The 17,441-nt window shown below is 44.4% G+C and overlaps 1 protein-coding gene across 4 annotated transcripts in view; it reads right to left on the reverse strand.

The window, feature by feature from the left end:
• LOC137414429 (uncharacterized) overlaps window positions 1-17,441 on the reverse strand; it is a 74,691-nt gene continuing 57,250 nt past the window's right edge. For 2 of the 4 annotated variants that reach the window (XM_078767246.1, XM_078767245.1), the window contains exons 7-9: window positions 15,386-15,535; window positions 1,221-1,830; window positions 1-1,087 (exon numbers count right to left, since the gene is read on the reverse strand). In XM_078767246.1, the coding sequence (XP_078623372.1) occupies window positions 889-1,087; window positions 1,221-1,830; window positions 15,386-15,535 (959 nt within the window). In that variant the 3' untranslated portion in view covers window positions 1-888. The remainder of the gene's footprint in view (window positions 1,088-1,220; window positions 1,831-15,385; window positions 15,536-17,441) is intronic. The other 2 variants (XM_078767248.1, XM_078767247.1) reach the window with 2 other exon arrangements.

The raw sequence follows: 17,441 nt of genomic DNA on the forward strand, positions 1-17,441 counted from the left end.
TTAAAGTGGCAACTTGATTTAACAAGTTAGTTTTATTAGCAAGCATGACAATCCCCCCAAAAAACAAGGCAACATTGTTCATTACCATTTAAAACCATTCAATATTAACCAACGAAATCATAAAAACAAACTTTTTGGGGGCAGGTGAAACATTCAAATGTATCACTGGTTAAGAGAAAATAGGCAGAATAAATCTGTCCTTTAAGCTCATTTTCCACATTAAAGTTCCTTTTGCAAGTAATTAAATAAACCAATTACAAAAGGTACAAACAAAAGTAGAAATTGGGTAAATGGAAATCACGTACCACTTGTCATAGCTCATTCCGCAATTTCAAAGGTCCTCACTCAATGCGACCTTTGCCAGAAAGCGATGGCAGCGATGTTGGGACCGTGGGTCTCATTTGATGCGTTAGTCTCGAAATTAACCATTGGAGCATCATTGATGAAACCTAAACATCCCAACGGAATTGTTAATTCTGCGAGAATAACAAAATTTTATGTTGACGGTGTCCTGGGGTAGTGTGAGGCTAATGTAGTGGAAATGCAAGGAGTCTAATACTCGACAACCTTTGCTAATTGGACTCATCCGCATCTACAACTTTACTTGAATGTATGTACAGGGAACTCGGACTCGGATATTGAAAAAAAAAAAAAAAAAAAAATTACGGAGATCTATTTGTTTAGTCCAAGTCAACAAAATAATCTTTAACCACCTGGATCTGTGTAGTATTTCTTTTCATTCTACTTTTTATACTTTTTTTTCTGTCATTTGACTCAAATTGTTTCAAATGTGGAAATAAACGATGCAAAAATAAAAACCCCTTATGAAGTCGGTGTAACGGCAAAGCAAGCAATTGCATAAAAAATTAAAATCGTCTCAAAATGACGTCACAATGCAGGATTCTGCCGACACACAACTGTGGTTCTTTCACCCGCAAACGCCACGTCATTGATGGAGGACACAAGCTTGCTCTTCGGGCGCAAGTTTGGTGTCAGGTTGGTCAAGCGAGATGCCAATCGTTGCGAACGCCTCACCGGTGTCACCACGACGACATCGCCGATGCACGCCTTTCCACATTTGGATATTCTGGAAACGGCAGGTAGAACATCTCACGAGTCAAGTTGCAATGAAGATCAACCAAATGGAATGCAATCAACATAATGCAGATCTCAATACAAAGTTTAATTTTGCAATCATTGCTCTTGTACCACTGATATACCTGCAGAGAGACTGCCGAAGCTGAGGTGTCGACGTCACCTCGTACATTAGTACCCGACCCTCAGGAGTGGATTGCACCACTTTTTCTTTGCTTAGACCGATATGCTCCGAGGCCACCTTGTCGTCCTCCTCCGAGGCCACCTTGTCGTCGTCCTCCGAGGCCACCTTGTCGTCGTCCTCCGAGGCCACCTTGTCGTCGTCCTCCGAGGCCACCTTGTCGTCGTCCTCCGAGGCCACCTTGTCGTCGTCCTCCGAGGCCACCTTGTCGTCCTCCTCCGAGGCCACCTTGTCGTCCTCCTCCGAGGCCACCTTGTCGTCCTCCTCCGAGGCCACCTTGTCGTCCTCCTCCGAGGCCACCTTGTCGTCCTCCTCCGAGGCCACCTTGTCGTCCTCCTCCGAGGCCACCTTGTCGTCCTCCTCCGAGGCCACCTTGTCGTCCTCCTCCGAGGCCACCTTGTCGTCCTTCTCAGAAGCCACCTCGTTGTCCTTCTCAGAAGCCACCTTGTCGTCCTTCTCCATCTCATCTTCCTCTTTCAGGGGTTGCAAGCATGCTCTCCGTTGTTGCACACAAGTCTTCCATAGAGCACCACAAAGCTCTTCAGGTATCAAGTCTGCACTCAAGAACAAGGACGGGAGTTTGGGAACGTTCATCATGACAGAACGAAAGCAATGCCGGAAAGATTCATTCGCTTTAACCCGGAAACATTACATGACCAAATTATAATCAAACAAACTTTACTAATACCATGAAAATGTCTATCAATGAAAATATGCTTCCCTCAACATTGAAATCCAGCACATGACAGATCAAATTTGCCAATTTAAACTAAACATATTCAATTCGGGCTAAAACTTTTTTTAATGTACACAGTAAGACCTCAACATTCGCGGAGGATAAGTTCCTGCAAAATGCCACGAATGTCAAATCCATGAATGTCGGGGCATTGTTTCATTGGGAACTAGAATGACACAGACTGATATGCCTCCACGCACATTATTACATCATTATAATACTTGTACCAAGTTTGATTTAAATCCATTCAGCTGTTCTCAAGTTAAATCACATTTTTACCTGACATGACCTATGACATTTGACCTCTTGACCCCAAAATCTAATCAGTTAATCTTTACATCAATGCACATACCTGAACCAAGTTTGAATTTGATCCCTTTAGCCGTTCTCAAGTTGGACCTATTACAAACTTTGACCGTTGACCTTTGTTGATCTCCTGACCACCAAATCAAGTCAGTTCATCTTTGAGTTAAAATACATACTTGTACCAACTTTGGTCAGAATCCCTTCAATGGAACACAAGTTATCGCGGTAACAGAATTTTTACCGAACATGACCTCTGACCTTTGACCTCATGACCCCAAAATCGAATCGGTTCATCTTTACCTCATTACACATATAGACCGGGAGCCCGGGGAGGTCAGCCTAGCTGAAAAGGTAACTAATTTTATGTACACCACAATGCTCCATGTGTATACCTATGTGAGGAAATGGACGTCTGCCGGGCACACCCTGATGGGTATGGTCAGGAGGGCCATGAGAAAGGTACCCCAACATTGAGCTAGGTCAGTTCATCACGTACCCACTTGAAACCCATGACAAAATGTTCAACGTAACCCCAAGGATCAGGAAAAACCACTGCCAGACATTTTCAGTGGTGGGGTGTGCCCACCAGACTAAAATAAGTGGTACCCCAAAATTGAGGGAGATCAGCTCATGAGCTAAAACCCAATGAAACATATTGCAAAATGTTCAGCATAACCCTATGTGTCATGAATGACCACTGCCAGACATTTTAATTGGTGGGGTAACCCCACCAGACGTCCCAAATGCCCCCCCTCCCCCATACCACTTGTGCATTAAGGTAGCAATACAGTGAAAAATACCTGTTTTCATGATAAAACAGTGAAAATGAGATTATTGCTTGATCTGCTTCATTGGTACCTAATCTATGGCTAAATGTGTGAAATAGGATGGAGTCTGCACTATTTAGGCTTAATTAGGCCTAATTAGTTTACATTGTCCATGTTAATGTCCTTTGTCAACTCCTTAGCAACGACTTTGGTCCTTAGTTACGGCAGGTTCGACTTGAGCAATTTGAAAAAAAACAGATATCAAAAATCTCAGAACGGCCTATAGTTTCTGCCTGAGTCAACCAATCAGAGATCAGCTTGCATATGAGTGCGGTATGGATGTGCAATGTCTGTGAGCAAGAGCTCAGTTCTGTTTCACTTGGTGCCCGTAAACTTTGTGTGCCGTTTTCTCCCAAGTGCATTTTTCATGTGTCTTGCAACCTTCCGGGGAGGATTTCTCAATAAAATTTTGAGATGTCCTTATGATTTTTTCAGTGGGAGCTATTCAATTATACATCGTCGTGGTCCCCAGGGGTTAACACCCCTGGTGACAGATGCCCAACCGAGCTGTAACTCCGAGGCGTTCACTCAAACTATGGCGGTGTTATTTATACGCGCGAGGGTGCAGTGGAGGGCAGCGAGGCTTACCTGCACGGCCGGGCGCAGCACGGGATTTTTCCGATGCCATACCTGACGCTTTGTTCACAAATGGTGACAACACAGAGGTCGACAGTGACAGTGATGAGACGGTAATCATTGGTAGTGAGTCTGAGTCTGCTTGGAAGCAGAAACTCTTGACCTGAGTGATTTGGATGATGAACCATGGAGTGAAGACTGATTCAGATCAAGAAGAAGAGATGGATTACGTGTGGACGAGAACTCAGGACTATGTGAAGTCTGTTTTGAACTGTTTACGAAGTGATTTACTAATATTCGGACGATGAACCGTGTAGTGAACGGATGATGAACCATGGAGTGAAGATTGGTGGATTAATTGAGAACTAAAGGAACAGATTTGAAGTCGGTTTTTTCTTTAGGAGGGGATATCTTCATCTTTTTCAATGCAGGCCTACATTCACGAGTGCACCTATAAATCCACAAAGGAAGGATATCTGACTTTGTTGTGCACAAAACTTTGTGAGCCACTTGAAACTTTCAAACTGTTGTCTTTTATAAGTGCTAGAGGCACTTTCATCTGTCTGTCGAGAGGTTTGAACATGTTGATAGCTATTGGAAGCCAACAAATTCCTGTGCATTACACTGTTAAAAATCTCATCGTCACAAATAGACAGTGCCCCCCCAAAATGAGCCATGACAAACTAACATTTGACATAAGTAGCAACAGTACCCACCCTACGGGCGAGGCTTCAATTGGGAGGCCCAAATGAAAAAGCAAAATATCAGAAATTGAAGGGTTTTTTTTATTTTAAACGATTCATATAAACATCCGTTGAATCATATCACACGTAAATCATCAAAATCTAAACAGTACATGGCGCCCATTTTGAAAAAAGATTGAATTCTGCAAAAAGGAAGCGGCCGCTGCACGTCTTTCTCAGTCGCACGTTTGTGTGAAGAGTGCACGCCGAATCTGTAACACGGAAGCGGCCGCTACACCTGTTTCTCAGTCGTTTTGCACACGTTGCCGTGTTACTTTGGAGCCGCACGTTTATATAGAAGAGTTCGTCAGGAGTCGATCTACTCTCTCCTGGTACGTAGAATAAACAGTATTTGTAGAATTTCAACAAAAGCCACATCACTGTTCATATCGGTAAATATTATTCATCGTGTTTGGAAAAACTGGAAAATTGCAAAACTTGGAAAAACAATATAGCCTATTTTACTCCAGGGGGTCCGAGGATTACGCACCCAGAATATCGTTGCGATCGGTTAAGCCGTTTTTGCGGTACCTTCGGACAGACAGACGGACGGCCATTTGGTGAATCATAGTAAGATGTAATGAATTTTCCTTGGATTGAATGGTCAATACAACTCCAAGTACTGATGTTCCCACTGAATTCTGCCCTGGCATAGTCTTTTATTACTTTACTGCTGTGCATAAATATTATTTTTACCCCCTTTTCCCACAAACCACTGGGCAATTTTCATAGTGGATGAGGCCTATTGTTAGATATTCTTAGATATTATTATGTAACGTTTTTAGATCATTAAAATTTGTTTCTGGTTATATCAAGTACTCCGTCATGTCTGTCACTGCTGAGGTGCCAAAGTACAAAACACCAGGCAAAATGAATGAGGCGAGAAACCTAATAATGTTCCTCTCCAACCTCTCCAAGACTAATCAAGTGGCTCACAAACTCCAAGAAAACTAATCCTCTCCAAGAAGTTCTGTCACAAGCTTTTGGGTCTCACTATCTGCCATGATCTTTCATGGGAAAACCACATTTCCAAGCTGGTCTCCAAAGCCAGTCGCCGACTGGGCATCCTCCGTCGTGCGAAGTCCTTCCTTGGCACACCTGAGCTCCTCACCACATACAAGGCTTTCATCCGCAGCTCAATGGAATACGCAGTGGAATACTCAATTTCATCCGCAGCCCTCCGGGCCGGTGCTCCTGCCTCACACCTAGCTCGGCTTTACGCTGTTGAAACCAACGCTTTCAGAATCATTGGAATCTCCCGCGATGAAGCTAACTCCGAGGGCCTCTCACTCACTCACTCACCGCAGGCAGGTTGGTGGTCTTTGTCTTCTACCGACGCCTCTGCAGCCTTGCTCCCCCAGCTCTCTCTGGGCTCTGTCCCCCAAATATTCCTGCAGGTCACACAAGATCTGCCAGCAACCCTCTTATGGTTAAACTGCCAAAATCAAGACTCCCTAATCACCTTCACTCTTTCATTCCTCTTTTCTCCCACCTCTGGAACAAACTCCCTCACTCTTCAATCCCACTCCTCCCTCCAGGTCTTTAAAACTTTTTTTTTGTTTTTTTGTATACTGAATCGAGGCTTGTGAAAGAGCTAACATTTATTTCACAAACAAATCAACCAGACAAACAAAATATACAAAAAGAGGGAGCGGAAGACAAGATGGGGAGAGAAGGGGAAGCACACAACCACAACATTTGAGAGCAGGGAGAAGTGTGGGAGGGAGAGGGCTTGGGGGCAGGAGGTGTGGGATGGGGAGGGGGGGGGAGAGGTATAAAACACAAGGGGACCGAAATTAGCGGGGGTAGAAAAGATCAAGGTTTTGGATGGGGGAGGATAAGAGATGGTGGTGAACAGCTGTTTTAAAGACCTGGAGGGTGGAGTGGGATTGAAGAGAGTGAGGGAGTTTGTTCCAGAGGCGGGAGAAAAGAGGAATGAAGGAGTGAAGGTGAGCGGAAAGTCTTGATTTTGGCAGTTTAACCAAAAGAGGGTTGCAGGCAGATCTTGTGCGACCTGTAGGAATATTTGGGGGACAGAGCCCAGAGAGGGCTGGGGGGGCAAGGCCAGAGAGGAGTCGGTAGAAGTCGGTAGAAGACGGCTGTTCACCACCATCTTCCCCCATCCAAAACCTTGATCTTTTCTACCCCTGTTAATTCACCCCAGATCCACTTTTTTGAAATACCGACTTCTTTCCTGGAAGTCCTCGCAGTGTCCATGTGTTTTTTAACCTCTCCCACCCCCCCCCCCCTCCCCTTCCATTGCCTCCTCCCCCCAATCCTCTCCAAACCCTCTCCCTCCCACAGATCTCCTCCCCCCCAATGTCCCTGCTCTCAAATGTTGTACTTGTGCTTCCCTCTCTCTCTCTCTATCTTGTTCTCCCGCTCCCTTTATCATATGTTTTATGTGTGTTTGTCTTTTTGTGATTCATGTTAGCTCTTCCACGAGCCTCGATCTTGTATACAAAAAAAAATAGTAATAAAAAAATTAATTAATAAATAAAACATTTTCGGAAACATTTCGTGCAGTTACTCAGAGCTTCTTCTTCAGCGTTCATCAAGTAATGCTATACAATACCTATGTTTTTCAAGAAGCTGATATAGATCGATTTGGGAGGGGGGGGGGGGGGAGGATTGGGGACGTCTGTCGTAGGTAATAATAATAATAATAATACATTTATTTTATATAGCGCTTTTCAAGAAGCCCAAAGACGCTTTGACAGAGTACAAAAAAACCAAGTGCAAAAAGACAAAAATCAATAGGTAAATAATCAAAGCAAAAGGAAGGAGAAGGAGAAGAGATAGTCAGGGGTTAAATGCTGTGGGTTAAATGTTGAATGCAGTGTTGAACAAGTGGGTCTTGAGTGATGTTTTGAATGTGGTGAGTGAGGAGGAGTCTCTGATGGTGTGAGGTAGTGAGTTCCAGAGGGTGGGAGCAGCGATGGAGAAGGCCCTGTCCCCCCCAGGATCTGAATTTGGTCCGGATGGGGGTGGGGGGGGGGGGGGTCAGGAGGTTGGTACCAGCAGAGCGGAGGTTGCGGGTGAGAGTGTGTCTGGAGAAGAGGTCAGCCAGGTAGGATGGGGCCAGGTACCCCACCAATGAAAACGTCTGGCAGTGGTCATTCATGATACATAAGGTTATGCTGAACATTTTGCAATAGGTTTCATTGGGTTTTAGCTCATGAGCTGACCGAGATCAATTTTGGGGTACCTTTCTCATGGCCCTCCTGACCACACCCACTAGGGTGTGCCCGGCAGACGTTCATTTCCTTACATAGGGATACACATGGAGCATTGTGGTGCACATAAAAATTGGTTACCTTTTCAGGTAGGCTGACCTCCCTGGGCTCCCGGTCTAATACCTGCACCAAGTTGGACTAAGATCCCTTCAGCCGTTCTCAAGTTATCGCGGGAACGAAAACCTATCACGGATGGACGGACAGCCGGATGGACAACCTGAAAGCGACTTCGGTGGCAGAGGCATAAAAAAGGGGGATAAGTTCACAGAACGTCGCGATTCATAAGAGAAAATTTGAAAATTTTTAATGACACGAACGCACATAATTAGTTTCATTTAAAATACTTGCAAATAAAAATACTGCAAACAATTCCAAAAGATTAGCTCAGTCTTTTGCCGCAAGTGTGACTACTTTATCGACAATGAACAGTTTCCTCCGATTTGAACTTCCATGATCCCCAAAGTGTGTCGTGATCTCGAAAATAGTTGTCGTTCTAGCTGCTCGGAGTTTAAGCTTGAAGGAAGATATGGTATTCTGAATCATCTCAAGATAGCCGAGTTTAAATTGCACAATTTTAAACGTCCTGGCATCACAGTCCTCATGTTAGAATTACATTTTATTTTAGATCCAAAAGAAAAGTTCGTTTTTACTTCCCGTACCATGAACCGGGCTCGCTGATCGGCACAAGATTTACACCTTATATTACACTTTAATTGTGTGTGAACGAAAATAATCACAAAACGTAAAATTAGAACGGAACTCGGTGGAGCTCGTACCTCCGCCAGGCTGAACAGTTCGTTTTGTGTCGCAATGAAAGGCCGGATCCGGATTTGCACCTGAGCCAAAATCTAATCGCTTGTTCTCGTCACCGAACCAACTCGTCCACCAAGTTTATTCATAATTCGTCCATAACGTTTTTGAAATATCATGTTATATCGCACTTTTCGCCCGATCTCTCAATAGTGAAGAATCACTTGAAAATTAAATAATTCTTGTATCCGAATCCATATTCAGATCTTAACCAAAATTGAATCGATTAGTCATCGTCACACACACAACCTCTCCACCAAGTTTCGTCCAAATACGTCCATAAATTTTTGAGATATCATGTTCACAGACAGACAGACAGGGGTGAAAACGTAACCTCCATCCACCTTCGGTGGTGGAGGTAACTAAACGGCAGATATATAATTAATCACTCGCAGTTCCCGGTCAAAAAATATGATTAATTCATTATGCAAGAAACAAAGCAACCCCACTCCACGTTACGACGTTTGTGGCTCAAACTAAAATAGCCACATGTGGAGTTCTGTTGAAAGGGGCACAACAAACAGCACTTTTGGTGGACAATCCCATTTTGGACAGGATTTCAACACGGTCGGTACAAGGGGAATGTAGAAATATTACAATGCACTCTCAATCACTTGAACACCTTCCAGAGAACACTCGTTTTGGTGGATTTCTTTTTTCATGCATTAACGTAAAACGTGGATCGTCAGCCGCGTGTGCCATCACTCATTCTTAAAGCACTTTTGTTGAACAAGATTAACGATTGAGGCAACATTAGTCACAACATGCAAATACTCATCTCAGCTGGAAGCAAAACCTGGTTTACACCTGAGACCAGCCTCAGCCTGCCAACTTCTTAGATTTCAGCCATTTCATCGTGATCGCATTGGAGGAGCGGTTGGACTCCGCATACGCAACGATTTGAATGCATGGGAGGTTTTCAGCGATCGCATACCTTCTCACCTCAACTATGTGCGTTAAGTTGACATCTTTGAATCGCCTATTTACCACCGCAATCCCCATAATCAGATAGAATTTGGTGATCATCTCATTGATATGGTCGACTTTACAAGTGCACGATCTGACCGTCACATTCTTGATGGATTTCAATGACTGATAATGCATTCGTGCAACGACGCACTTTTATCGCAAATTATCACTAAACCTACTGCTACGATGTTGGATAAGATCCTAACATACATTGCAAATCAGTGCCATAAACCCATGATATGTTCCTACAGAAAACAGGAACACTGTTGTCGCACTCAAACTCATTCACAAGCAGGTCCAAGATCGATTAAAGTCTCACATTGACCTTTCCGCGAGTCGAGCCATTGTTCTTGGCCTCGTATTGTTCTAATTATGATTCTAGGTTAGCAATTATACTTACTTATAAATACATATACATATATATGAATGATCGTTTTAAGGCCATTTTCCCTGCTAGAGTGGGGGTTAGCCTTGCAGGCCCCATGACAATCATGGTTCCCTTTTTGAGGCCGGATGCCCTTCCTGACGCCAACATATACATATCTATACATCTCTATATGTATATATACATATACATATATATATATACATATAAATATAAAATTGTTAAAATATTTTATTTTTTAATTTAGAAAAACATACGCACGACTTTCAAGTCTTCAGACTTTTGTCATGTTCTTGTTTAAATTGAACAAAACCAAAATGGAATTGAATTGTTTTTGCAGTCCAAAGGTCAAGCTCGCAGCAACAGGTTTCCCAAGTGCCAGTCTATGGAGCGTTTGTTTATGTGACTGTCCAAGCAATCACTTTTTTTTTAACCATTTGAGCTTTTGCCATCAAATTCACAACAAACCTTGGAGATCTCGCGAGATCTCGAGACGACGTCACAAATTTTTCGAAGCTCCACACGGTCTCCACGTTTTCAAAGTTAAGTCTGTTCACAATTGTATTTTGTCGTAACTGTATTTTATCTTTCGGCGTGTGAACTTACAGTGAAGTCCCTTGGATGTTTCTCGGTGTTTATCTTTCACAAATTAATCGTTTGTTTGCCGTGCTGCGTGTGAGGCCTTGCAGCCTCAGGCTTCCCCCGTTGGTTTGTTTCTTCCCTCGCTGGTTTTGCGATTTTCCCTTCTCCCCCAAACTTTCACCGAACATCTACTATTTGTCTAACGTTGTAACCCCCACCCCCCCAAAAAAGCAAACAACAAAAAAAAAACTTTTATTTCCCTTTCTCCTCGTGTGCTTTTGCCTCTGCCCACGTGCGCTGTCTCGCCCCGCCCCCATTTCCCCCTTGCCTTCCACCTTTTGCCCTGTTCAAGTGCCTCGTGGTTGTCCCTCTAGGCTTCCTTTCCCCATTGGTATTTTTGTGAATATAAGATTGTTCTTCAGTTCTGTTTAAATATGTTTAAACTTTCCCCTTCAGCGTTTTATTCAGTGGTTTATTGCATGCTGTTTTTCTTCTTATTTAAAAGGCTCCTTTCAATTTCCACTTCAACTCATTCCATTTCAAAAAAATATTCAATCTCTTATGATTCCAAATCACTCCATGCTCTAAATTCTCATTCATTCCACCCCTCCTCCATCGTTCTTAAATGAATCGCTAACTTGAAAATCACAACAAACTCAATTTGTTATATATGTTCATCTTTCATTAATCATCCACTTTCTAAACTCCCCCCTTGCCCCTCCCCTCTGAATCTCCCCACTTGCCCCTCCCATTCAAAACTCTCCCCCAACCCCTCCCCTTCAAATCTCCCCCCAACCATCCCTCCCAAATTCTCCCTCCTCCCACTCAAAGCTGCCTCCTCCCCACTTCGTCTCCCTTCTATGTCATACCTCCACCTCCCCCAACCTTCTACTTTCCTCTGCCCCCCCTCAAACAACCCCTCACTGTGCCTCATCCCATCACCATCAAACCTTTCGTCCCCCTCATCCTTTCCTTTCTTGCAACTCTTCTGTAATCTGACACACTATCAACTGCTCTTCCTACCTCCCCCTCACCCTTCATCTGACCCTACCCCTCCCCTCCCGTCCTGCACCCGATGCTCCCCCTCTCTCCTCATTAACGGTATGGACCTCAAACATCCGGGGCCTTCGCTCAAACCTGATTGATCTCTCCATTCAGGTTGCTTCTGACAATCCAGACTTGATCTCCTTAACAGAAACTTTCCTCCTTCAAGATGTCTCTGATTCCTTAATATCTCTTCCTGGTTACTCCCTCCTCTGGTACGATAGACCTGAGCCTCGTCCTGGTGGTGGGTTGGCTATCTTTATCAAAAACTCTCTTCCTCACTCTCCCTGCACTGCCCTCTCTCCACCCCACCCCCAGGAGTACCTCTGGCTACGGCTTCCTCTCCGCTCCCACCTTTTGTTCATGTGTTCTGCACTGTCCTCCAAACAGTGATGACTCCATTTACATTTCGCTGTCGGACAACATGGACCAACTTCTATCAACTCATCCAAACTCTCTCTTCCTCATATGTGGCGACTTCAACTGTCATCATGCCAGCTGGCTGGGTGTAGGTTCCTCTCTCACCAGCCATGGCACCTCAGCAAAGGACTTCTGCGACTCATTGGGACTGACACAATCTGTTAATTTCCTGACCCGGATCTCAGTCAATGGAGTATCTTCTCTTCTGGACTTGGTTATGACTAACTTCCGTGCAAATGTCTGCTGCTCTTCTTCTGCTCCAATCGGTTCTTCTGATCATGTGCTTGTTAAAGTGGACATCTCTCTGGCCATTCTCAGAGAGCCTCCTCAGCGCCGACAAGTCTGGCATTTCACTCAGGCCGACTGGCACGGTCTGCAAGCAGCCATCAATCATCTGGACTTGTCTCCCATCTCTACTGCCTCTGACATCAATTCTTCCTGGGAATTCTTCCAAAGCAAACTGCTCTCTCATGCACAGATTTATCCCATCTCGTCTTCAGTTGTCTTACCCTTCCTCCCGTCCATGGTACACTGAATCTTGTGGTGAGGCAGTTGCCCTGAAACAACTTGCATTTGCCTCTTGGTAGGCAAATCCAACTGAAGGCAATCTCAGTTCCTTCCACCAATCTCGAAACAAGTGTGCGTCTACCCTCAGGAGTGCCAGGAATCACTATCTCTCCACACTCAAGATTGAACTCTCAAACCTGTCTCCTTCCTCCAAATCCTGGTGGCGTCTGGTCAAATCCGTTTCTGGTGTTTGTTCCCCCTCCATCCCCTCCCTTACCTCAAATGGCTACACAGTTGGCACTGCACGTGACAAAGCCGAATGCCTCAACTCTGTGTTTGCCTCAAAATCTTGTGTCCCAAACCCATCTCTCTCTGATCCCACCTTTCCCAGTCGAACTCAACTGCTCCTGGACTCTGTCCTTCTCTCCTGACAAGGTGGAGAAGTTTTTTTATCAAACCTCGACTCTGATTCTGCAACTGGACCAGACAGCATCAGCCCACAGGTCCTAAAATCCTGCTCTGACGCTCTATCTCACCCTCTCTCTGTTCTTTTCACCCTCTCTTTTGCTCAAGGTCATCTGCCAGCATCTTGGAAATCAGCAAACATTACCGCTTTACACAAAAAGGTGCAAAAACAGATCCTTGCAACTACAGACCAATCAGCCTGCTTCCAATTATCAGCAAAGTCATGGAATCCATCATTGCTTCGGATATCAAATCCTTCCTCTTTTCCAATGGCTTGATCTCTGATCATCAATTTGGATTCAGACCAGGTCATTCTACTCTGGACATGTTGCTTCTGCTGTCTCAACCATGGATGGAGGTCCTCAATGCCAAAGAGGAAATCAGAGCTGTCTCACTTGACATATCACGTGCCTTCGATACGGTCTGGCACCCAGCTCTGCTCACCAAACCCTCCTCCTATGGTATTCATGGAAATCTCCACTCATGGCTTGCGGACTTCCTCTCTGGTCGTAGGCAACGTGTGGCCCTGAATGGATTTCTCTTATCTCCCCTTCCTGTTCTGGCTGGAGTTCCCCAAGGTAGTGTTCTGGGCCCTGTGCTATTTCTGGTCTTCATCAATGATCTCTCCGACTCTCTGGAAAATCCTCTCTATCTCTTTGCTGATGACTCCACTATCTGCCGCTCCATTCCTCATCCCTCAGATCGGCAGTCTGCAGCCTCCTCACTCTCTGCAGACCTGGACAAAATCACAGACTGGTCAAACAAGTGGAACATGTCTTTCAATCCTGACAAATCTCACACTCTTACAATGTCTCTCCGAAAGGACCGACTGGAAAACCCTCCCATCTACTTTCTCAACAATCCTCTCCAAGAAGGTCTGTCGCTCAAGCTTTTGGGTCTCACTATCTGCCATGATCTTTCTTGGGAAAACCACATTTCCAACCTGGCCTCCAAAGCCAGTCGCCGACTGGGCATCCTCCGTCGTGCGAAGTCCTTCCTTGGCACACCTGAGCTCCTCACCACATACAAGGCTTTCATCCGCAGCTCAATGGAATACTGTTCCGCCCTCTGGGCTGGTGCTCCTGCCTCACACCTAGCTCGGCTTCACGCTGTTGAGGCCAAACCTTTCAGAATCATTGGAATCTCCTGCGATGAAGTCAACTCCGAGGGCCTTTCACTCACTCACCGCAGGCAGGTTTGTGGTCTTTCTGTCTTCTACCGACTCCTCTCCGGCCTTGCTCCCCCAGCTCTCTCTGTGCTCTGTCCCCCCCAATATTCCTTCAGGTCGCACAAGATCTGCCTGCAACCCTCTTTTGGTTAAACTGCCAAAATCTAGGCTCTCTGCTCACCTTCACTCTTTCATTCCCCTTTTCTCCCGCCTCTGGAACAAACTCCCCCACTCCCTTCAATCCCACTCCTCCCTCCAGGTCTTTAAAACAGCTGTTCACCACCATCTCTTATCTTATCTTCCCCTATCCAAAACCTTGATCTTTTCTACCCCCGGTAATTCACCCCAGAGTCCTTGCAGTGTTCATATGTTTTATACCTCTCCCACCTCTCCTCCCCCCCCCCCCCCCCAAGTCCTCCCGCTGTCCCTGCTCTCAAATGTTGTGTTTGTGTCCTTCCCCCTCTCTCCCCATCTTGTCTGCCGCTCCTTGTTTTTTGTGTGTCGGTTGACTTTTTGTGTGATTAATGTTAGCTCTTTCTTCAGCGTAAAACATTAGAAGCATAAAACATTGCTTCATAAAGGGGACCAAAAAAAAAAACAACAACCACGGTCCCCGAAAAAGGCCAATCCCCGCTTTGCGGGGAAAAATGGCCTTTAAATGTGGTTATTATTTTTTATATTAATGTTAGCTCTTTCACGAGCCTCGATCTTGTATATAAAAAAAAAACAACCTTTATTGTGACAACATGGAGAACGCCACTAATTAACAAGTTCAAACCATTTTGTTCAGTTTGAGTACAAAGCAGACGCTTTGCATTTTGGGATGATTTCTTATTACCTCCGTCACCAAAGGTGGATGGAGGTTATGTTTTAACCCTTGTCTCTTCGGTTGTCTGTCCGTTTGTGAACAAAATCTCTCAAAAAGATGTGGACGGATTCGGACGAAATTTGGCAGAAATGTAGTGCATGTCACAAAGACGAAACGATTAGATTTTGGTGAAGATCCGGATTCGGATTCGGCTACTAGAATTTTTCAAGCGATTCTTCTCCATTTGGAGGCAGGACCAAAAACGATACATAGCAGGATATCTCAAAAACTTGTGGACGGATTTGGAGGAACCTTGGTGGACCGGTTGGGTGTCTGACAAGGAAAAATAGATTCGATTTTGGTGAAGATCTGAATATGGATTCTGATATGAGAATTATTTAATTTTTTCTGTGATTCTTCACCATTGAGTGATAGGGCCAACAACCAGGTGGAAATATGCTCTCTACAGAGAGCAGTTCGAGTTTTATTCGTTTATATCATGCCAAACAAAACAGCTCTTAGCATACCATGCCTGTCGTCGCAAGATGGAGTTGTGCAATTGGGGCTGCTGGAGCCTCCGGATGGGGGTTTTAGCTCCAAGGGACGATGCAGCCATTCAGTGAGTTTGGATGTGCTATCATCAACACAAGTTTGTCCTCCAACAGCATCTGCAAGCCCTAATGAAGAAGAGTAGTTCGGTGGGAAAAAAATCTCAGGAAAGCAGAGTTAGCTGTAGCTCAAGCAGCCAGTGTTTGCAACATAAAGTGCCATGGATACTCGACATCAGGGTTGTGGGTGCAAAATAAAAAGTTAACATTCAATTAAAAGTCTGTTATGACATGTCATATGGTGGCATGAAGGGGAGGGGTTGGGATTAAAAGATCCTTTCAAACAAAAGCATGTTAATACAAAGCAAAGGATACAAGGGTGTAATTTATAACATGAAAGGACCTCGGTCTCGGCGTGCCTGCATCCGTCCGTCAACAATTGTCCTTTATGGTATTTACTCACCCACCTTTACCCTCCCACTCCTTCCCCTTTGATATTGTTACTTTTGTCAGGGGTAGACAATGATCACCTTAGAACCAGGTAGATTTGCATAAATTAGCATGCTCCGTAGGTCGCGATGAAGAAGAACCACCATGTAATAAGTAGGGAATTTGTATTAGCCCAGATGTCATGCACAGTGTATTTTCATCCCCATTACGAGGAGTGGGGTATGTTAGTTAGCTCAGGGATTATGGGTAATTTATCCTCTGTATGCCATTACCTCCGTAATTTTTTCCTATGCCCCTTTTGGCACCACACCGTAGACACATAGCAAAGTCACACAGTCAACACCCTAATTGAGCTAACTAATTAAAAAGCCACCGTAAATCATGCAGGAAGCACTAGTGCTGATTTCCTCGGAGGGAACCCAACCCTAACACCTTCTCAATACCCCCTCCCCCCTCCTTTCCCTGTCCCCATATCACGTCCGACCGGACATTCAAAACGATGAAACTACATTTTGCAGATTTTCCCAACTTTTGTTGAATCCAATTCGAAAACCATCCTGATGACAAAAATGAAAGCAGATGGTGAATTAGAGTCTAAAGCCATTAGGGAGTCAGAAAGCACGACCCTAACAAGATGCCTCAGAGCTATGCAGAGCAAACAAAATGGTGGAGATTTGTATATGCATGTATGTATGCATGTATGTATGCATGTATGTATGTATGTATGTATGTATGTATGTAACTAGTAAAAGTACCCGGCATAGCTACGAGTCGATTCCTGGCGGGAATATGATATACGCAATCTGGGTCCATCACCCAGAGAGAATTTTAAAAAACAGATCGCAGATACACTGGAGCAGTGGTGGAGCGAAGAAAAATGACGCTCAGGCGAGATGTCAAATTACCGCCCCTCGTCACTTCCCATAAGTCTGAACACACGAACACACACACGAACACACACACACACTTCATTGCAGCTGCTCTTGTATACGTTTGCTGAGCACACATTACCTTCCAATGTCTTTGTTGCTCAGCATCCCGTGCAAGTCTGTGTTAACATTCATTGGCGGTCTCATTCTGTTCCCTCATTATTCAATTCATTTTGGAGAGAGGATTAACAAACGCGAGTGTCGTCTTTGGGCGGTGTATAATCGCTCTGAAAGAAACAGGCAGTTTCCTTTGCTCGAGTTGTAATAAAAATGTACCTTCGTTTCTTCAAAAAGTAATTTATGATTGAAGACGTGTTGAGTCTTAAAATGCACATCAGTCATGGGTGACTTCATTTTTAAACTTGAATATAATTGGAAACCTTTCACTTTACAAAGTAAATTTTTAATATATCTCACCATATTCCCGTCTGTTATTTTAGGCGGTGTATGACAGACCGTGCGCTATATTTTTTTTATACATCTCTGCAATTTCCCGTGTGTGTGTGAATGTTCTCAATTATTGACACCAAGTCTAAAACCATCGATACAAATTAAATCAGATGGTGAGTTATCGTGGAGAAAAAGGCATGAGAGAGTGCCAATGGCCTTTATGTTAGAGGCCTTCAAAAATGCATTTTGTTCTATAAATGGAAACT

Source organism: Myxine glutinosa, chromosome 13, assembly GCF_964187855.1.
Source record: "Myxine glutinosa chromosome 13, kmMyxGlut1.1, whole genome shotgun sequence".
NCBI classification, from domain to species: domain Eukaryota; kingdom Metazoa; phylum Chordata; class Myxini; order Myxiniformes; family Myxinidae; genus Myxine; species Myxine glutinosa.